Source organism: Nyctereutes procyonoides, unplaced genomic scaffold (genome assembly GCF_905146905.1).
Source record: "Nyctereutes procyonoides isolate TBG_1078 unplaced genomic scaffold, NYPRO_anot_genome, whole genome shotgun sequence".
Classification (NCBI taxonomy): Eukaryota; Metazoa; Chordata; class Mammalia; order Carnivora; family Canidae; genus Nyctereutes; species Nyctereutes procyonoides.
In genome coordinates, this window is record NW_026575037.1 from 22,608,820 (window position 1) to 22,632,500 (window position 23,681).

Sequence of the window (23,681 nt, forward strand, 5' to 3'; positions counted from 1 at the left end):
AGGATTGGGTAGGATAGGCCTGATTTTGACAGCTGTTCAGGGGTTCTGGGCCTAGAGGACAGCAAGTATAAAGGCCCTGACACTAGGAAAGACTTAGCAGGTTTAAAGAAAAGAAAAGGGGTTCCATGCTGGTAGAAGGCAGGCAGTGAGAGAGTCTGGGATGAGCAAATGTAGAAGAGGTGGACAGGAGGTTATTTACAGGGCCCTGGGGTATTTGGCAAGGAGTTGGGATTTTAGTTCAGTGCAATGTGAGTGTCATGATTTGATTTATGTTTTCAGAATATCACTGTGAGAAGACTGGTGGAAAAGAGGGACAGTTAGGCTCTTGTCGTAGTACCGAGTGGAATTATAGTGATAACCTTATAGGGTCTTATTTGTGATGATAGAAGACCATGGACAAATCTGAGATATATTTTGGAAACAGAACAACTGGCACTTACTGATATGTTAGATTTAGGGAACTGGAAATTGAGGGGGAAAACAAGGATAAAGAATGAATTTTAGGTTTTTGATTAGACCACCTATTCTGAAAGTAAGATCTACAGACTTCTGGGGATGGTGGGGGATTAGGTGGGGACCTTGGGGCTCTTTGAAGTGGTCTGCAAGATCAGACAATTCTTAAAATATAAGACATTATTTGTTAAACCACTGATGTCTTAACTTGAATCAGTGCACACACTGGACGATAGTATAGAGTAGCCTTTGTATTCTTTACATGTTCTGTAATTATAATAAATGCAACTTTTTATTTATTTATTTATTTATTTATTTATTTATTTATTTATTTATTTATTTATTGGAGAGAGCACAAGCAGAGAAAGTGGCAGGCAGAGGGAGTGGGAGAAGCAGTCTCCCCACTGAGCAGGGAGGCCGTTGGGGGACTCAATTCCAGGACCCTAGGATTATGACCTGAGCAGAAGGTAAATACTCAACCGACTTAGCCACCCAGGTGCCCCTTGACTTTCATTTTTGAATGTCTTTGGTGAAGCAGTTAAAGAGTATTACTATTTTTTTTTTTTATCAAATCTCAACTTTTGAGTACATGTCTTTTAATATGTGTGATGAAATGGGAAGAATACTTAGTACTATTGCAGCAAATCAAAATTGTATCAAGGCAAAGCATTTGTGCAGTTGTTTGAAGAGCAAGCTGAGCAGCTGCTGTTTTCACAAGCACCATTTCTGCTTGGAAGAATGACTGAAAGACTTTGGTTATTCACACTTGGGTGTTTTGTGGACATTCTCTTGAAAATTAAATGCCAGTCATTTAAAGAAAAAACAACTAGATATTATTTATCACTAATGACAAAATTTGAACTTTTAAAGTGAAAATTGGAATTTTAGAGAAGTTATATTCATCACTATGACCGTGATATCTTCTCATATTTGAAGACTTTTCTGACGAAATTAGTTGTGGGATTAAGGAAAAAAAAATTTTTTTGATTCTTTTAATGAAATGGTCAATGTTTAAATGATCCGAGTAACCCAATGAACTAAAATTTTCCAGATGACCGATGCATGGTGTTACAAAATCAAGCATGAGTAAAAGACATAACATAGTACAAAGTTCATTGAATTGAGAGTCCACATGGCAGTTAACCTTTAAGAATTTGCCACCTGTCAAGTTTGGTGTACTATCAAAGGAGAATATCCACAGTGATATCTATATTGGATATTAAAATATTCCTCTATTTTCCAACTATACATTTGTATAAGACCAGATTTTTAAAAATATACTCTTGCCAAAACAACATATTTGAACAGATTGATGTAGAGCTGCTTCTCTGAAGACAGACATTAATGGAACTTGCAAAATGTAAGGCAGTGCCTCTCTTCTTATTTTTTAAAATATAGTTATTTTTCATAAAAATTTGCATAAACATGTAATCATGTTATTGCTGTTATTTGTAAATGAATTAGTATTTTAATCATTTTTCAGTTTTAATTTCGATTATGGGAAATACTGATAGAAACATGACCCACAGGCACAAAAGGTCTTTAGGGTCCTCAGATAAAGAGTCCCCAGAACCCAGAAGCTTGAGATTTTAGGGGCCAGACCAGCTGAGAAGATGGTGATACATACAAAGAGATAAAGAATATTAGAGGAAGAGCATTATTTTATTTTTTTATTTATTTTTTGGAAGGATGGGAGATGGAATTCTTGATTCACGGTAGAGATATATAGACAGTTGGATATTGGTGTTTGTAACTCAGAGCTCTGAACATACGACTGTGGTAGAGGTACAGATTTCATATTAATCATATAAAGATGGTATTCAGAGTCATTGGACTGGATGGGATGACTTCAGAGACAGGTTTAAAGAAAAAGATGTTTAAAAGAGATTTATTTATTTTAGAAAGGAGGGGGAGAGAATGCACGTGTGAGCATGTGCATACGAGTCAGGAGAGAGGTAGAGGGAAAGTATCTTCAGGCAGACTCCCTACTGAGCTGAGCACAGGGCCTGGGACAGGGCTTAGTCCCATGTCCTGTCCCATGAGATCATGACCTGAGCCCAAACCAAGAATCAGATGCTCAACCAACTGAGCCACCCAGGTGCCCCCCCAAAAAAGAAGATTTAAGTCTTAGAGCACTCCAATATAAATGTTAGATAGCAGGGGCGCCTGGGTGGCTCAGTCAGTTAAGCATTTGCCTTCAGCTCAGGTCACGATCCCAGGGGGTCCTGGGAGTGACCCCCGCAGTGGGGGGGGGCTTCTCCCTCTCCCCCCTGCTCATTTGCTCTTGCTCTCTCTCATTTGTTCTATCTCAAAGAAAAAAAAAGTTAGGTAGGAATAGGAACTTAAAACAGCTGTAGTGTAGGAGAAGAGCCAGAAGAGTAAGAGATCACAGAACATTTTAGGAAAGTGAGATTCTCAGTTGTGTTGAAATCTGGGTGAGGTCAAGAGGACCTTGGTGAGGGGCCTTATCATCTCTTGACTGTTGCCATAACAACTTCTTCTTTTCTTTTTAAAAAGATTTTATTTATTTATTCATGAGAGACACAGAGAGAGAGGCAGAAACACAGGCTGAGGGAGAAGCAGGCTCCTTGCAGGGAGCCCGATGTGGGACTCGATCCCAGGACTCCGGGATCATGCCCTGAGCCAAAGGCAGACGCCCAACCACTGAGCCACCAGGGCACCCCTGTTGCCATAACTTCGTAACTGTTCTTGCTTATGTTTGTGAACTCCTCTACTCTGTCACATGACAAGAAAGACTGTCTTTCACAAGTAGTGGAATTCTCTCTTAGGTGCTTGAAACCCAACATTAACTCTCTTGTACCAACTGAATAAAGTAAATATCATAATTTTTTTCATGAGCTGACACCTCTTTGTTGTTAAGGTAACCTTCTACTACAAACTCTCCACCACCTATCTCCTTCTACCTGCCACTACAAACTCTCCACCACCTATCTCCTACTACCTGCCAACTTTAATTTGAACCTACTTTATAAGATGTTGTGCTCTGCTTTTGGGTATTTTGATGTGTTTTTTTCCAATTTCCAGAATTCTTCTCTTCCTTGGCTCATCTAAACCTTGTTAAACTTTTCCTCTTCATTATTTAAAACCCAATTTAGGCAGCACCTTCTTTGGGCAGCCTTTTTTGATTAAAGATTGGTTGCCCAATTTGGTGAATTGATTATGAATTTGATCATGATTTCCTCACAATGACTTTAGACTTATTAAACTGTAATAATAATTATTTGATGTTTTTATGACAGATATACATGCATTCATTCATTAAATCAATATTGATTCAGCACCTATTTTGTGCCAAGCGTTGACCTAAGCACTGGGAATACAGCTGTGGATGACACATACAGGTCCCTGCAATATGGAATTAATAATCTAGAAGGTTGAATACATATTTAACATATCTTGGATATTAAAATGTGTTTTTTATTTATGATGAGATTAGTGGAGATAAAATATGAATATTTCTGGCATTTGATAATATGATAATGGTATGAAGTATATAAGCCTTGACACATTCTTTTGTAATAGCATTAAGAATCTAGTGACACATAGAACCATGTTAGATATTATGCAAAGAAAATTTTGTTGCTTTTTATTCATTGTACATATTAAGCTTACACGAAATACGAGAATTTCATACAGATGTTAAATTTCTAAGCATAGGCATTTTGACCTTTGTCAAGGATACTGTAGAAATGAATACTCTGTTATGCAGAGTGTTAGGTTAAATCACTTATATGGTTTCTTTGATTTTTATGGTTTTTTGGTTTTGGTTTTTTGTTTTGTTTTACTTTGGCTTCCTTCCTTCATAATTTTGTTGACTTCGACATTGTCACTCATTGATAGGTATGATAAAGTCCACTTTATTATAAGCTAGCACAGATTTCTCAGCTGTGCTCTTAGGAGTAGTCAAATTGTGGGATATTAGAAAATGTTACACAAAGCATGTTATGATTAAGTTAAACATAAGTGAGGTTTTATTTTTTCTCTTATTTATTTATTTATTTATTTATTTATGATAGTCACAGAGAGAGAGAGAGAGAGAGAGAGAGAGAGAGAGGGAGGGAGGCAGAGACACAGGCAGAGGGAGAAGCAGGCTCCATGCACTGGGAGCCTGATGTGGGATTCGATCCCGGGTCTCCAGGATCACGCCCTGGGCCAAAGGCAGGCGCCAAACCACTGCGCCACCCAGGGATCCCCATAAGTGAGGTTTTAAACGAGTTTATGTTTTTTATCAGCTGCAGGCATGCTTGGATCCTTTAAAATGCCATTATTCATTATGAGGCTCTAATAGTGAATTATATCGTAAGTAGTATTTCGTAGAGGTCTTTGACCTGGGAACCCTTTTTTTCACGGAGTATTTTGTGATACTAGATGTGGGACACTGTGGGACACTAGATATGAAATGCTGATTTTAATGATTTGGATTTCACAGTAAAAGATTTTAGTTCATTACCAGAGTTCTCTTTCTCCTTTCCTCTCCTCCCCTCCTTGGATCTAACAGTATATAAAATCCAATCCAAAAATAGGTAAATATGATTATATGTCATGACCAAATGAAGTTCATCTCAGAAATGAATACCAGCTTAACATTAAAAAATGAGTCACCATACTTCAACATTTTAACAAACAAAAAAAGCTATATAATCATCTCAGATACAGAAAAAGCATTTGACAGAAATTTAACATCTATTTTTTAAAAAATATTTTAGCAAAGTAAGAATAGAAGACAGTGTCTCAACCTGATAAATTAAGACATCTACAAAAAATGTACATCTTACATTAATGTGAAGGATGCTTTTGTAAGGGAGCATACTTTTCTAAGATATATGTCTTTGACATATTATTTTAAGCTGGTTAATGATACTGCAAACACAGGAAAAGCTCTAAAAACCAACTATAAATTATCCTTTTGTATGAGACATTTATAAGAAAAATCTCCCATTTGTAAGATGTCTCCCTTGCTGTACCAGAAAGAGGGTTTGACTCAATTCCTAGAAATTGATGAGAAATTCCTAGAGATGGCAGTGAGTTAAATGCATAGCAACCTTACTGTTGTTTACTGTGCTTTTCCTGGTAACTTCCCACAAGTGACTCCCAACATCTTTGTCTTTGGCTGAAGGCAGTATTTAAGTTGATGGCTTTGACCAGTTTGGGGAGCTGCTCAATTTCCCTGAGTTGCTCCTATGTATATAGAAGATATATATGTTATCAAACCTTTCTCCTGTTAACCTGTCTCATGTCAATTTGATTCTTACAGCAGCTAGAAGAACCATGAAGGGTGACAGGAAATCTTTCCTCCCCAACCCTGAAAGGAATCATAAAAGGATGTTTGCTCTCTACTTAGGTTCATTGTACTGGAAGTTCTAGTCATTACAATGGGGCAAGAATCTCCAAAAATCTACTTGAATAAATGAGTTTAGCAAGGTTGCAGTGTGTGTGTGTGTGTGTATGAGTTTATGTAAGTATGGTGTCATTTGATATATGGCAAGGATGACATAGTAACAGTGTAGTGGGGGGTGGAGTAAAGACTATTTCAATATATGATATGAAATCAATTGGATATCCATATAGAAAAAAACCTAAATATTGACTTTACCTTGTGTCATACAAAAATTTAATTCCAGGTCAGTTATAGATCTAAATGTGAAAGATAAAACAATAAGGCTTATGTTAGAAGAGAACTATGAGATATTAGAGTAGGAAACTAATTCTTAAATAGTACACAATGATATTGTAAAGGAAAAGATTGATTAGACTATATTAAATTTATGAATTTCTGTTCATTAGTTACCATTTTTTTTAATTTTTATTTATTTATGATAGTCACACACACAGAGAGCGAGAGAGAGAGAGAGAGAGAGAGAGAGAGAGAGGCAGAGAGAGAAGCAGGCTCCATGCACCGGGAGCCCGATGTGGGATTTGATCCCAGGTCTCCAGGATCGCGCCCTGGGCCAAAGGCAGGCGCCAAACCGCTGCGCCACCCAGGGATCCCCTCTGTTCATTAGTTAATTGAAAGATGCCATTAGAAAGGTTTTAAAATAGACAAGTTACAGAATGGAAGGAAATATTTACAATACAAATGATCCATTTTTTAACTGCTTTTTATTTTTTTTATTTTTTTAATAAATTAATTTTTATTGGTGTTCAATTTACCAACATACAGAATAACACCCAGTGCTCATCCCGTCAAGTGTCCCCCTCAGTGCCCATCACCCATTCACCCCCACCCCCCGCCCTCCTCCCCTTCCACCACCCCTAGTTCCTTTCCCAGAGTTAGGAGTCTTTATGTTCTGTCTCCCTTTCTGATATTTCCCACACATTTCTTCTCCCTTCCCTTATATTCCCTTTCACTATTATTCATATTCCCCAAATGAATGAGAACATACACTGTTTGTCCTTCTCCGATTGACTTACTTCACTCTTAACTGCTTTTTAAAGAATATAATGAAATGAGGATGTGTTTTAGTTTCTCTGTTGATCCCATTTAAATGGATCCTAGTTTTTTTTTTAAACCCATAAGTTATATTTTAGTTACAAAATAACATTTATAAGGAACCTAGAAATACTCTTGACATTGTGGAGAAAAAGTGTTGGGTGGGACAATAGCTGTGTCTTGTTTGTTGTTCAATTCTTGAGCCTTGTGCAGTAGGTGATACAGAATTAGTTTTCAGCTTATGTTTATTGAGTTAATGGATGGATATTTTTAATTACAAGCAAAGTATGTGTAAAGAGATAAACACCCTCGTAGGAAGACTGGCCTTTTAAGCTTAAACCTAAAAATTACAGTAAGAATTATATATATATTTTTTATATATTTGGACATACATAACAAAAGTACTAACATTTTTAGAATATGAAGGTGGGAAGCATTTTAGTTGTATAACATTTACCACATTTATGGGAAGCTTATCATGGTAATTGTCTTCTCATCTTGGCAAGGGGAAGGGGAAGCCTGTTTGGTCTCTAAGGTATAATGGAAAGGAGAGAATTTCATCTCACAAAATAGGATTTTCTAAGGACATAATACTACTATGGAGAAATGGACTTAGTTGAGAGAGTGCATACTATTTGTGTTAGCTGAACAGAGCTTTGTATTTAGCAAATGACAGTTATAAGAGTATGGGATATCTTAATGGATACTTTTTGAAAAACTAGGTTAAATCTAATTGAATATAAGCCTGGGGCATATGATGAGCAAGAAGAGTTGGTAATGATTACATTATTTACATTTCAACTTTATGTTTTTGCAGAGTTCTAAAGTTCCTGTTGCTTCAGACAATGGATGAGCAATCACAAGGAATGCAAGGGCCACCTGTTCCCCAGTTCCAACCCCAGGTAACTTGGTCTAATGAAGGCTGGTGTGTGTGTGTGTGTGTGTGTGTGTGTAAATAAAATTACAGTTCCTTTAGGAAATAAGCCAAAAATGCTAATTATGCATGTCCAAGTTTTAGAGTTGTGTATATTTTTAAGTAGTGTTTTAGAATACTTAGTTCCCATGTATGAACATTAAAAAAAAAAAAAAGGAACTTTAGATTTTTGCTTTAATTGAATCAAAGACCTGTAGGCTTTGAGAGTTAATAATAGACTTACGGAAAAAAAAAGAACACAGGAGGTGAGGCTGTGCCCAGCTTGTGGAGGTGACTGTGTATTTGTTGCCTGTCTTTGCTTTGGCTGACTGATCCTGCCTTACCCACAACCGCCTTGCATTATTGCTACTTTTCTCATGTTCTCTGACGAGTAGTATATTTCTTCTGTTAGGTGGTTGCTTGCTTTTTGGTAACAAAAAGAAGAAAAAAGAATGTTTTATACAAAGCTTGCCATTAAGCTCAATATGTAATGATATCTTTGAAATAATAAATACCCCCATGGAGGGGCAAAACCTCATTTTTGTAGGCATTCATAAAGGCCACAGTTTTTGATTTTTGTTTGACGCATTCTGTAATAGTCTCAAATTTACTCTGTTTATCTTACCTCAGTTTTGCTTATATAGTAATTCTGAAATTGAAGTATTGATGGATGTTCTTTCAAATGAGTTGTGTAGGGCAGCCCGCGTGGCTCAGTGGCTTAGCGCCACCTTCAGTCCCGGGTGTGGTCCTGGAGACCCGGGATCGAGTCCCACATCAGGCTCCCTGCATGGAATGGAGCCAGCTTCTCCCTCTGCCTATGTCTGTGCCTCTCTCTCTCTCCCTCTCTGTGTGTGTGTCTCTCATGAATAAATAAATAAAATAAAAAAAAAATGAGTTACGTAGTCATACAGGTTTGGGGGGACTTGTACTGACAGTTACTTTTTTGACCCTCCTTGCTCAGAGACTTTCTTATTCTAATATTATGAAATGCATTTTAAATTTCAAAGAGGAGGACCTAGGGTGTAGTGTTTTTCACCCTTATTTGACTGTGGGACCCCTTTTTTTAAGCACAACTATTGACCTCTCCCAGATTGGTATCTAAAACACAGTTCAGAAAGTACTGCATACACATAAACTACCTTTTCTGCCTCTGTGATTTTGTTCAGTTTGCACCCTCATTTTTCTCTCCGGTTTTTGAAAACCTGCTCATCTTTCCAGCACCACCTAAAATGCCATTTCTATCATGAAGCTATTTCTGATTTTCTGAATGTAATATCTTTTCTTGGAAGCCTGATGATACACATTCTTTGCATGTCTTCTGGTAGTTCGGACACCTTTGTGTTCTCTGTGGACATTTTCTTACCTCTATTGGGTTAAACCCTCCTCGAGGAAGAGGACTGTCTCTTACTTTGGATGCCCTGTGGTACTGCCCTTCCTCACGCGGAGCAGGGCCTCAGTAGGAATACGTAATTGTAGCCAACCAGGGACTCCTTCAAATTAATATGTTTAGATTAGCCCTTTACCTAACTGAATTTTACATTGCTTTTCTTTGTTATACTTACCTGAATTCTCTGTATTCAGAAAAGAGACCCTTTAGCTTAAAGTAAGGCAAGTATTTTAATTTCTTTATTTTTAAGGTTTAGTTAAATTCCAGTTAGTTAATACACAGTGTCCAGTAGTTTAATTTCAAGATGCTTGTTTTTTTAAAATCTGTCCATGTTTTGTGTTCCCGTCATAAATTCCCGAGATTGTACTAAGCAACTTCTAAGTATTCAGATAGATAGAAACTTAAGATAGATTCTAAGATAGACTCCTAGAGCCAGTTTTACACATCAAGGCCAACACTACTGTTTCACACTCTATTGTTTCTAGTGAAGACAGTAAAAGAAGCAGTTCTGAAAATTAGGCAGTTCATGTTATGATTTTGAAATCCACAGTTTGGAACAGCCGTAAGTTTCAAAGGGGGGAGAAAAAAAGCACTTTCATTTTTGCCTCCTACTGAGTCACCAACCAAGAAAGGTCGGAGTGGCAGTAGGAGGCAAAAATGAAAGTCATTGTTTTCCTATGAGACACAGGCTGCCACACAGCATAAATTTCCAGATTATATACGTGGTTCTGCATCTCTTTTCACACTGTTCGCTTTAGCTTGTGCCTCCTGCTGCTGCTCCTGTGTGGGTGGACCTCTCGCCCTGTTGGAAGCAGGCAAGTGTCATCCCAGGTCCTAGCTGTCTGTGGCAGGTGGGGGGGGGGGAAAGGGAGAAGGATTTTGTCGTTCCCCCCCCATCCCTGCATTCAGACTGATAGTGTGAGATAGTGAAAGAAAGATTACCTGACAAGAGCTTATAGGCGTTACTGCTTATTAAGTCTTTGAAGAATGTTACTGCTCTCAGCAGCGTTATTTTAAAGGGCTGGGAAAGGACAGTGTGCTCGGGGTTGACAAGCTTCTTTTGTTTTGTTCCACGCCATTGGCCTGAATAACCGGGGTGATATGGCAACATATGGTTAGCCAAGTGACTTCTTTCACTTTTGTAATGCTAATATGATGTGGACATAAACAGAAATCCAGGGAAGTCAGCTTTCTGAGTGTCAAATACCAATTATGCCCTGTTACAATGATGAGTGATGTATATTCTTGGCATATCTTTCCTTGTTCCGAGATGAATACTCTAACCCCATGATGCATAATATCTGGTCTCATTTTTAGTATAGGAGTTTCTTTCTTTCTTTCTTTCTTTCTTTCTTTCTTTCTTTCTTTCTTTCTTTCTTTCTTTCTTTCTCTTTCTTTTTAGTTTTAGATTGTGAGATTTATGTATCTCTTCAAATGTGTTTTTGTCATTCAAATGTGTTACTGTCATTCTCTTGAACTTAGGGAAAATTTGTTCTATCAGCTTCCATTTTTTCCCTTACCTTCTTTTCCTTCCTTCTTCTCTCCTTTGATTCCTTCCACTAAAGCCTAGAAGATACTGCAAGGGAATTTTGACTAGATTTTTATTCTATGTATTCTCATTGCTTTAGGACTCTTATTTGTGAAACAATGGATTGGGCTGAACTTCTTAAAAAAATACAGACTGTGTACAAGATGTTGACAGATAAATAGTAAAATGTTTACTTTCTACTCTGAGACTAATTTTAAACAAGGGAAATTTACAAATAACTTTTGTGAGTATTTTAATTAGTGGTCATTGATTGAAGCGGGCTATGGTACATTCACATTTTCATCCTAAATTTAAATATAAACAATTATTAATTGGTCCAAGTCTAATTTCTGGGGGTGATTAGAAGGAGGAATAATTTTAATTGTAATCTTCGGGGCTTAGATTATAATTATTATTTGTTAATTTGTAGATATCTGCTGTTATGCTTTGGCTACCTATTAAGGAGGGAAAGCATCCCACATCTACAGGTAGAAAAATAGTCTTTATTTTACAGCTTGGAAGATATGAGAATCTGGTCTTGCAGTTTTCCAATCCAAGCAGTAAGGTAGACTGACCATTCCTTTAAGCTTCATGGCAGCCCAAACTACAATCCACTTTAGTTTTGCATCTCTGTGGAAGGAGTACAGAGAGGTGAGAGGAGATTTACCTCATAGAATGTCAGGCTAGTGATCAAGGTGTGTTGTGGGCCAGAGTGAAGCAGTACCCTGTGGGTAGAATGGGTACTGAGTGGGTAGAATTTTTAGACATGGTAACTATATTACCTTCTCCTCTTAGCTTATCTTTTTTTTTTTTTTTAAGATTTTATTTATTTATTCATGAGAGAGACACAGAAAGGCAGAGACATAGGCAGAGAAGTAGGCAGAGAGTCTGACGTGGGGCTTGATCCCGGGACTCCAGGATCATGCCCTGAGCCAAAGGCAGATGCTCACCATGGGAAGATGCTCAATGTCTTGGAGCCACCCAGGAGTCCCTCTCTTTAGCTTATAGAATTTCTTTGTGAAGTCCTCATTGAATTTATTATGATAAATTGATTTCGCCAAGGTACCTATCATACAGCATTGAATAGGGCTTCTATTTTGAGGCGTTTTTTTTTTTTTTTTTTTTTTTTACAACTTTAGGTGTAATATTCTCCTTTTCACAGTTTAATTAATTGACTAACTTTATTGGTAAAGCAGAGGAGAATGAGCAGCAGCTACTTTGAGGAAAGAAGACTCTTGCCATAGTTTCAGTTCATGACCATGAACATCAAGTAACCCTTAATTATATGTGTCAGCAGCCATATTTGGCTCACCCAGCTCCTCAGTGACTACTTCATCTTTTCTCTCCTCAGCCCCCAATACTTTGTTCCCCATTCTCACTCTCAGCTAACACCCTTGCTTCCTACTTCACTTAAAGAAAAACTGAATCAGAAGAGATCGCCCACAGATTCCTGCCATGGATATCTTCCTCCCAGAATCTGTACTCATGTGATCTGCCGTTTCTGTTATCAGATGAACGGAGCCAGTTGTTCTCAAAGGCCAGCTCTCCCATGAGAACCAGATCTCATTTCCATCCCCTGCTTATTTCCGCTTTCTTTACTGAGCCCTTCCCATTATATACAATTGTGCTGTTACTTCTTCCATCAAACAACAAACCAAACCAATGCAACTCAAAAAACAGCATTTGAAGTCTTCCTTCTCCACAGCTATTGACCTATTTCTCTGCTGCCTTTTATTGCAAAGTTCCTAGAAAGATTTATTTGTAGTTTTGTCTCATTTCTCCTTTCACTCTCTGAAATGTACTCCAGTAGTGCTTTCTCCCTGACTATGCTGCTGAAACTGCTCTTGCCAGGATTGTGCTTCCCATGTTGCTCCGTCCAGCTGTCTGTCCTCAGGCCTCATCTTCCTGCCTTACCAGCTGCATTTGATAGAGTTGATCATACTTTTTCTTTGAAGCCTGTTCCCTGCTTAGCTTCCAAGAACTTTGTTTTTTTGCTTGTTAGTGTTCCCTCCTTTGCTAATTTCTCCTTCCCTTCTGAACCTCTTAACAGTTCAGGATTCTAAATATGATCTTATGCTGCTGCTTCTCAAATTTATGTCTCAACCCAGACCTCTGTCCTGAATTCCAAACTCATGTATCCACTTGCATACTTGAGAACAGATTTGCATGTCTCAACTCTAACATATCTGAAACTGACCTCTGAGTATTCATCCTAAAACTGTTGTGTCTACAGCCTTCTCTATCACAATTAGTGGGAAGTCCGTTCTTTCAGTTACTCGGCTAAAATTTTTAGGGACATTCCAGACTACCGCCCGTCCCTGTCGTTTTATATCTAACCTGTTAACAGATCCCATAGGCTCTGACTTTAAAAAATATTTAGAATTGGAATACTTCTTACTCTGTGCTACCACTGTGGTCAAAATTACTTTAGTTTTTTTTATTTATTTTTTATTTTTTTATGATAGTCACAGAGAGAGAGAGAGAGAGAGAGAGAGAGGCAGAGACATAGGCAGAGGGAGAAGCAGGCTCCATGCACTGGGAGCCCGACGTGGGATTCGATCCCGGGTCTCCAGGATCGCGCCCTGGGCCAAAGGCAGGCGCCAAACCGCTGCGCCACCCAGGGATCCCTTATTTTAGTTTTTCACATACCTTACTGTGATAGCCTCCTGCTTGGTCTCTGCTTCCACCCTTGCCTCTCTTTACTCCTCTCAACACAGAAGCCATTACAAAATTCTACAAAATTTAAATATAAAATATAACATTATAGTCAAATCATGACTATTTAAAACCTTCTAGTAATTTCTCATCAGCTCACTCACTCTTCTTCAAGTATATATTTAAATACCACTTCTGTGATCATTAAATGAAAATTGAAATTTCACACCAACCCAGTATGCCATTGCTGCCGTATTTTTCTTCATAGAATTTATCACCTTATCACTCTTTATTTTGTTCATTGTCATTGTTCTCCTAGGATATAACCTTTATCCCTAGTCCCTAGAATGGCATCCAGGCACAGAGTAGACATTCAGTAAATATTTGTTGAATGAATATAAACTTGGCATGAAATCAGTTTTCTCTTTTGAAGCACTACTTTTTTGAATAAGAATATTAAAATGTGCAAATACCTACAGAATTTCTGTTTCATTTTATGAGGTTCCATCTACATCCCTCATTTCTTATTCAGCTTTTTTTTTTTACTTATTTTTTTTTAACTGGAATGTACCCCTCTCCCCCAAGGACACTGCTTTTCCCCCATAACCCTCTCAAGTAGAGGCTACTTGTTCTCTAATAGCCATAAACCATAAGGATCAGGAGCAAGCAACAGCAGCCTTTTCCATCCACAGTAACTCTTTCTGAGCACCATCTTTTTTTTGGGGGGGGGGAGTAGGAAGTGGTGAAACAAGCTATACTGAGCCTTCTGCTCCCCATCTAAAGAATTTTCATCTTTCTGATAGCTGTTATCTTCTGCCCTCCTCATCACTCCTCATGTTAGTTGAAAACTTGACCACCTGATTCACTGTCTTACCACCTTCATCCTGCTTTTGTCCAGGGTAGTGGTACCGCTGCTACTATTGGCACCTACCGATTATCGAATTCCTATAATATTCCTACCTTGTGCTAAGCGTTTTGAATACATTGCTTCATTTATTTCTGATAGATAACATATGAAACATTATTTTTCACACTTAACAAATAAGAGATGGAGGCTCAGACGAATTAATTTGACTATGGTAACATAGCTAGGAAGTGGTAGAGCTGAGATTTGACCCAAGGTTGTCTGACTCCAAGCTAGTAATTCTTTAGCTTTCACAGAGAAAGCTCCTCATACATTTCCTGGCCAGTTTGATCTTAGTCACCATGACTCTTGCTATTTTTATAGGTACCTCAAGCTCCTAGTCTTCAAGATGAAATTTATTATATTTTGTCCAAGGTTGAGCTTTTGCTTGTAATTATTACCACCATCCATCTGGTTACCAAACTACAAACAAGGGAATCTAATATCTTATGTTTAGGCAATTTCCATGTTCTCTTGATTTTTTTTTTTTGATTTCTTAAAAAAGCTATTGATCTGCTAATTCTCTATATCCTGACTATGCCATTCTAGTTTAGATTGTTTTCATCTTTTACAGATTATTGCAGAAACTTGTAACTGAGCTCTTTACCTTTCACTTTACCATTTCTAGCCCATTCTTTACATTGTAGCGTGAGTTATCCTTTTAAAGTGTACATTTCATTATCTTATGCTCCTTAAAGGGTTGCTTTCTATTGCTCTTGGGGTGAATTCTGCATTTTCTTATATGATGTAGTGTCTTGCATCTTCTGGTCTCCTTTTACTTCTCCAACTATGATTTGTATCATTTCTTATTTTGGACTCAGATTCAGTCATATCTTGCTTATACCATGCTTTCATCTCCAAGTCTAAGGTAGCTAGGTAATGGTATTCAAGGATATTTAGTCACTAATGGAACATAATGAGCATAAAGCCTCATTATAATGTTATGTAAACTACATTTCATGATAGAGATACTAGGGAAAGTGTTACAGTATAGGAAGTGTATAATTTGGAAGACAACAAAAAATTACTCTCAGAAATATAGTGATTATTGAGTAGTTCCATATACTAATATGCTTCCCATAAATAAGGTTATACTTTGAAAAGATACATGCATCCCTATATTTATATTGCAAAAAAACAATGTTTATTGCATTATTTATAATAGCCAACATATGAAAACAACCCAAGTGTTCATTTATAGGTGAATGGATAAAGAAGATGGGGTGTGATCTTGCCATTTATGACATTGTGAATGGGCTTATAGGGTATTATGCTAAATGAAATAAGTCCAGTAGAGAAAGAAAAATGATTTCACTTATATGTGGAATCTGAAAAACAGAACAAATGAGCAAACAATCAAAAAAACAAACTCTTAAAAACAGAGAACAAATGGTGGTTGCCAGAGGGGAAGTAGGTGAGGGGATGGACAAAATAAGTGAAGAGACTAAGAAGTACAAATTTCTAGTTATATAAAATAAGTAACAAAGATGAAAAGTACTGGATAGGGAATATAGCCAGTAATATTGTAATAATGTTGGTGACAGATGGTGACTATACATATTGTGGTGAGCATTGAGTAGTGTATAGAATTGTTGAATTAATATGTTATAAACCTGAAACTAACATAACATTGTACAGCAAGTATATTTTAATTTTAAAAAAAGAACATGTTATATCAGCAATGCAGTGTTCACTTTTGTGGACCATGTTTTATGTCAATGATAGTAGATAATTGCTACTCAGTAATGTTGGGCGAATGAATTAATCTCTAAATGAAAGTTAACTTATACTTCTTTACCAGCTTAATCAAACTATATTATGTTAATATTCTATAGATTTTAGTAACTTCAGAGTTATTTTAGGAGAAGACTATGTTGTAATGAGAAATAATTTCAAAATATTTGAAGTTTGGTTTAATTTTGAATTTAGATTGTTCATGTTTACCTACCTAGGGGTACGTGTTCCTCAAATTTTAAAGGAAATACTTTGAGGAAGTTAGATGATTTAAAAACATAAAAATACAGTAAAGATTCTTTCATCTGAGACACCTGAGTGGTATAGTTGGTAAAGTGTCTGACTCTTGGTTTTGGCTCAGGGCATGATCTCAAGGTGGTGAGATTGAGCTGCACATTGGGCTCTGCACTCAGCATGGTGTCTGCTTTGGATTCTTCCTTTCCCTCTGCCCCTCGCCTTTGTGCTCTCCTCCCCACCCCCACCCCCTAAAATAAATAAATAAATAAATAAAAATAAATAAATAAATAAATATATATATATATATATATATTTTTTTTTTAAGATTCTTTCATTTGCTGTCTTTCAGTTTGAACAACCTGTTTAGAGTGATTTGGGAAAGATGAGCCCAACGTTAATTAAAATAGTTTTCCACTTTTATTTGGAACTGCATTCAGTGCCTGAAATATATAATTAATAATTACAGTGATGAAAATCATTCCATTTTTGAGGGTATATTTGATATGCAGAAGTGTTCCAAAATACTTTGGAGCCAAGAATTTGTATTTACTTAGTGAAAAAAGTAAATAGTGTTGGTTTTTTTCTTTTGACCAAAATGGGTTATCTTCTAAAATAAGATCAATAATTTTCATATGGTTCACAAACAGGTTACAATTCTAAAGAAGGAATTTCAAATCTAGTTTAAGTATTAGAAGCCTTCCTGGAGTAAGTTTATATCCTACCATGGTACCTGTTTTGAAGTGCAACATTGAATGTATGGGTTCTATTTGTTAGAATTCAGTCATGTTACTTCCAAGGAAGATGGCAGAGTAAGAGGACCCTAAACTCACCTTGTACCATGGATACAGCTAGATAGCACTCATATCAGTGTAAATACCCAGAAAACAACCCAAACTGACAGAACAAACCACAACTAAGTAGAGAGAAGAGGCCACATTGACGAGGGTAGGAGGGGCAGAGATGCAGTGGAGAAGCTAAACCCTGTGGAGGGAGGGAACCACAGGCATGGTCAGGGTGAGCATAGTGAGAAATTGACTGTCACACTGGGAAGCCTGCAGGGTGAAGATAACTCCCATAGCATTTGGCATTGAAAGTCAGAGTGGCCAAATTTACTGAGTCCATTCAAGCAGCAGTACTTAAAGCCTGGAATTTTAAAAATCAGTAGGCTCAGCTCTGAGAGAGCCTAGAAGGCGTAGGAAGCTGATTTCCCCACCCTTCGAGAGACAGCACAATAAACAGCTCTTGGAGATACAGCCTAGAATACGGAATGGTTTCAAACTTAAACAACCATTAACTTAACATAGAACCACAAATCAAAAATCAATATAGATAATGAAAAAATAAAGAGAAAGGAATTCAAGTATATCACTAAAGAAAGAAAACTTGTGAAAAAAGAGAGCAAGAGAAGAACAGAGAAGATCTACAAAAAACAAAAACCAGTAACAAAATGAAAATAAATATATCCCTATCAATAATTACTTTGAATGTAAATGGACTAAATTAAATGGTCCAATCAAAAGACGTAGGATGATGGAATGTGTATAAAAACAAGACCTATCTATATGCTGCCCATAAGAGATTCATTTCAGACCTGAAGACACTTGCAACTTGAAAGTAAGGGGATAGAGAAATATATATGATGCAAACTGATGTGAAAAGAAAGTTGAGGTAGCAAAACTTATATCAGACAAAATTGATTTTAAAACAAGGACTATAACCAGAGACAAAGAAGAACAGTTTATCAAACAGTCCAACAAGAAGACATAACAATTGTAAATATTTATGCACCCAACATGGGAACACCCAAATATATAAAAGAGTTAATTAACAAATATAAAGGAACTAATTGGGAAACGAACAAGGGGAAGTGGAAGGAGAGGTGGGACGGGGTGACTGGGTGACAGGCATTGAAGAGGGCACTTGATGGGATGAGCACTGGGTGTTATACTATATGTTGGCAAATTGAACTTCAATAAGAAAAAAATATATATATATACAAAAAATGAAGGAACTAATTGGTAATAATACGATAATACTAGAGGACTTTTAAACCTACTTAAATCAGTGGAAAGATTATCTAAACAGAAGATCAACAAGAAAACTGGCTTTGACACACTGGGCCAGATGGATTTAATAAATAAATTCATAATATTCTCCTAAAACAGCAGGATACACATTTTTTTCAAGTCCATACAGAACATTCTCTAGAATAGGTCACAAAGGAAGTCTCAACGATTTCAAAAAATCAGAGTTAAACTTCTGACCACTGTGCAATGAAACTAGAAATCAACCGTAAGAAAATCCGGAAAGAGCAGAAATACATGGAGGTTAAATAAGCATGCTATGAAACAATGAATGGGTCAATCAAAATCAAGGAGGAAATAAAAAAAAAATACATGGAGACAAATGAAAATGAAATTTGGACAACAGCCCAAAATTTTTGGGATGTAGCAAAAGCAGTTAAGAGGGAAATTTACACTATTCCATGCCTACCTCAAGAAGCAAGAAAAATCTCAAACAACCTAACCTTACACCTAAAGAAGATAGAAAAAGAATAAAACCCAAATCCAACATAAGGAAATAATAAAGAAATGATGTGGAAACTTAAAAAATAATAGAACAGTTCAATGAAATCAGGGCCTGGTTCTTTGAAAAGATCAACAAAATTGATAAACCTCTAGCCAGACTCATTAAAAAACCAAACCAAACAAAACAAAGCAAAAGAGAGAGAAAATCAGAAACAAAAGTAACAACTGACAGCACAGAAATACAAAGGATTGAAAGAGAATATTATGAAAAATTATGTGCCAACAAACTGAATAGTCTAGAAGAAATAGATAAATTCCTAGAATGTATAACCTACCAAAACTGAAACAGGAGGAAATAGAAAATTTAAACAAATCAATTACCAACAAAAAAATTGAATTAGTAATCAAAACTTCCCAACAAACACAAGTTTGGGACCAAACAGCTTCACCAGTGAATTCTACCAAACATTTAAAGAAGAGTTAATACTTATTCTTCTCAAATTATTCCAAGAAATGAAAGAGAAAGGAAAACTTCCAAAATCATTCTATGAGGCCAGCACTACCCTGATTTCAAAACCACATAAAGGCACAACAAAAAAGAGTGTTACAGGCCAGTATTTTTGAGGAACACATGCAAATTTCTTGACCAAAATATTAGCAAACCACATTAAATAATACGTTAAAAAAGTCATTCAGCCACTGTCAAGTAGGATTTATTCTTGGATACATGCGTGGTTCAATATTTGCAAATCATTGTGGTACATCACATCAATAAGAGAAGGGATAAAAACCATATGATCATTTCAGTCAATGCAGAGAAATCATCATGCTCACTGGTAAACAAACAAGTAAACAACAAACAGACCAAAACACAGCTTTCCCCTAAGGTCAGGAACAGACAAGGATGTCCACTCCCACAGCTTTTATTCAAAGTGGTACTGAAGTCATAGCCACAGCAGTCAGACAAGAGAAGGGAATTAAAGGCATCAGAATTGGTAAGGAAGAAGTAAAACTTTTCCCATTTGGAGATAACATGATACAATGTATAGAAAACCCTAAAGACCACCAAAAAACTATTTGAACTGATAAATGAATTCAGTAATGTTGTAGGATATACAATTTATGTACAGAAATCTATTGCTTTTCTATACACTAATAATAAGGCAATGGAAAGAGAAATTAAAACAATCCTATTTATAGTTGCACTCAAAATAATAAAATACCTAGGAATAATCTTAACCAAAGAGGTGAAAGATTTGTACTCTGAAAACTAATAAACACTGATGAAAGAAATTGAAGACAACACAAAGAAATGAAAAGACGTGCCATGCTCATGGATTGAAAGATCAAATATTGTCAAAATGTCTGTGCTACATCTACAGATTTAATGCAATCCCTATCAAAATACCAAAATATTACAGAACTAGAACAAACAACCCCAAATTTGTATGAACCATAAAATACCTGGAATATACAAAGGAATCTTGAAAACAAAAACAAACCCAAAACTGGAGGTATCGCAATTCCAGACTTAAATTATATTACAAATCTGTAGTAATCAAAACAATATATTACCAGCACAAAAACAAACACATGGTTTGATGCAAGGGAATAGAAAACCCAAAAATAAACCCCCAATTATATCATGTTAATCTTGGATGAAGGAGGCAAGAACATGCAATGGGAAAAAGTCCTTCCACAAATGGCATTGGGAAAACTGGGCAGCAATATGCAAAAGAATGAAATTGGACCCATACTCTTATACCAAACATGAAAATAAACTCAAAATGAACTAATAAGGGCCTTAATGTGAGACCTGAAGCTATTAAAATCCTAGAAGAGAGCACAGGTAGTAATTTCTGTGACATTAGGTGTAGCAACATTTTTCTAGATATGTCTCCTGAGGCAAGGGAAACAAAAGCAAAAATAAACTATTGGGATCACATCAAAATAAAAAGCTTCTGCCCAGCAAGGGAAACAAAACTAAAAGACAGCCTACCTGAATGGAAACAGATATTTGCAAATGACGTATCTGATAAAGAGTATCCAAAATATACAAAGAACTTATATAACTCAACTCCCCGAAAACTAATAATTCAATTAAAAAATGGGCAGAAGAAGACATGAACAAATATTTCTTCAGAGAAGACAAACAGATGGCCAACAGACACATGAAAAGATGTTCAGCATCATTCATTATCAGGGAAATGCAAATCAAAACCACAATGAGATCCTACCTCACACCTGTCAGAATAGCAAAAAACAAAACTAAACAAAACAAAACAAAAAAACAGTTGGCAAGGGTATGGAGAAACAGGAATCCTTTTGAAATGTTGGTGGGAATGCAAATTGGTGCAGCCACTATGGAAGATGGTATGGAAGTTCTTCAAAAAATTAAAAATAGAATTACCCCATGATCCAGTAATCAAATTACTATTTACCCAAAGGGTACAAAAACACTGATTTAAAGGGACTCATGCACCCCTCTGTTTACTGTGGCATTATTTACAATAACCAAATTATGGAAGCAATCTACGTGCCCATGGATCGATGAATGAATAAAGAAGAGGTGGTATATATGTATAATGGAATATTATTCAGCCATAAAGAAGAGTGAAATCCTGGTATTTGCAACAACATGGATGGATCTAGAAAGTATAATCCTAAGTGAAATAAGTCCATCAGAGAAAGACAGATACCATAGGATTTCAATCATACATGATTTATAAGAAACAAAACAAAGGCGGGGGGGAGAGGACAAACCAAAGAACAGACTCTTCCTATATAGAACAAAAACAGGTGGTTATCAGAGGGGAGGAGGGCGGGGGGATGGGTGAAATAGGTGAAGGGGATTCAGCGTACACTTACCTTCATGAGCCCTGGAGCAAAAATAGAGTTGTTGAGTCACTGTTTTGTACATCTGAAAAGAACATGACATTGTATGTTAGGTACACTGGAATTAAAATGTTTAAAAATTAGTACATTTTAGGATATCTTCATATTTTGTCTTCCTTTATGTCATTATTATGTGAATATTATGATTTTTTTCATATGACTATGGTAATGTTTCAACTTTCTCACTTTAAATATTCACAAAGCAAATATTTTTTATATTTAGAAATTTTGATAAGTACCTCTTTTATCAGCCACATTTATATAAAATAAACTTAATTATGCATTATTTCTTTTTCTTTCTTGACTGGATCTCATTAAGTATAGATCAAAGGGATGTAGATCAAGGGAGAACAAGGGGGGGGGGGATTGAGGAGGAGTTTCTAGGAGAGTTATGATAGAATGTCCCATAGACGGTATGAGGGATACCTGGAATCAATTCAACACAAACTTCCAGAACCAATAAATGATTGAGATTAAACAATGAGTTAGATTGCCCAGAGTGAACAAGTAAAGAAGAAGAGAAGGCCAAGGATAGTACCCTGTGGAACACCAGCATTTATCTGTAGAGTTGCTGGAAGGAAACAGAAGGACTGGCTGGGTAGTGTGGTGGTTGAGAGCAGGAGATGTGAAGACAGGTGGTCTAGGATGAATTCTTGGATCTCTCCCTTTCTAGCTATGTGAGGGAGAGTGGGTTATTTGACATCTATAAAACTTACTTATTAATAAATGAGAAGAATAATATTTTTTTTACTTCATAGAGTTGACATGGAGCTTTCTGCAGTATGCTGTTCAGTACATAGTGCTCACTAGTTGATGGTGATGGTGACTGTGTCAGCCATGACTATGATAGTGACTGCTCTCTGCCAGTTATTCCTTGGCCTACGGGTTTCTCTACTCATTCGTTCTTCTTATATCATATTATAATCTTTATTACATTTTTATTGCCTACCTTCTGCCCAAACTCTCTCCTTTCATCTTGTTTATCCCAGGAAATGGCATCAAGATCCATCTACATGCTCAAGCCAAAAATCTATGATTTATCCTTGATTTCTCTCTGTCCCTCACTTCTCATATTCAATTTGTCAGCAATTCCTTTGACACTATGTCAAGATGTTCTTTCTGCTGCTTCCTTTCCTGTGGTCTTTTAATTGCAGTGTAAATGTCACCTCCTCAGTAAGGTCATCCCTAAATTACTCCATCTAAAATAGCCATCCACTCATTTTTCAATATATCACTCTATTATATTTCTCTGCATAGCACTTGAGTATGTGGAATAAATATTAGATACTCTTACCTGTTTGTTTACTTTTTATTGTTTTTGTATTATGTATTCATTTGTTTATATCCCCTCCCCTGTTAATACTTCTGGGAAAAACGAATAAATGTTAGAAGACCTCTTTCCTCTATTTCTCCCTGTCTCTATCTCTGTGTTCCTCCCGTATTTAATTTTACCAGGTATAGCTGGTGATGCTCATGGGAGAGTGGGAGAGATGGGAGTATCTTTGTCATTAATCAGCTATTCTGCTCATAATAAGGTCAGAAAGATTGTATTTTTGGTTACATAATTTAGATATACTAATTATTACGCTAGGTAGTATAACTAATGATGATTAAATGATACAAATACCAGGGTCTTACAAATGTTTAACTAGATAATTAGTTATATTTGGTCATTCATTTTTCTTTTGCTATAATGAATTTCCTCCTCTGATAAAAAGCCAGTTATAATGATTAATGGCATATTGTTCAAACTGGTTGCAAATCTCCAAGACTTAATATCTTCAGGAATTGGTTACCTTTGAAATATTTCAAGAAATTTTAGGGAGATAATTTTTCAAATGTGAAAAAGCGTGGGTCATTAGACTTTGCTGGTACACGTGGTGTTTTCCTGTTTTGTGGTTTCCAGTGAAGTGTGTAGAAAATAGTATTTGATGGAGTTGTGTTAAATATTGTTAAAAGACTATTGTAGTTTGAGTAGTCTGGTGGCAAGTAATAT

At 36.4% G+C, this 23,681-nt stretch overlaps 1 protein-coding gene across 4 annotated transcripts in view; it reads left to right on the top strand.

Moving 5' to 3' along the window:
- The window catches only part of NEK7 (NIMA related kinase 7), a 157,918-nt gene that overhangs the window by 56,227 nt on the left and 78,010 nt on the right, over window positions 1-23,681 (top strand). For all 4 annotated transcript variants that reach the window (XM_055319173.1, XM_055319176.1, XM_055319174.1 and 1 more), the window contains exon 2: window positions 7,722-7,806. In XM_055319173.1, coding sequence (XP_055175148.1) covers window positions 7,750-7,806 — 57 coding nt within the window. In that variant the 5' untranslated portion in view covers window positions 7,722-7,749. The remainder of the gene's footprint in view (window positions 1-7,721; window positions 7,807-23,681) is intronic.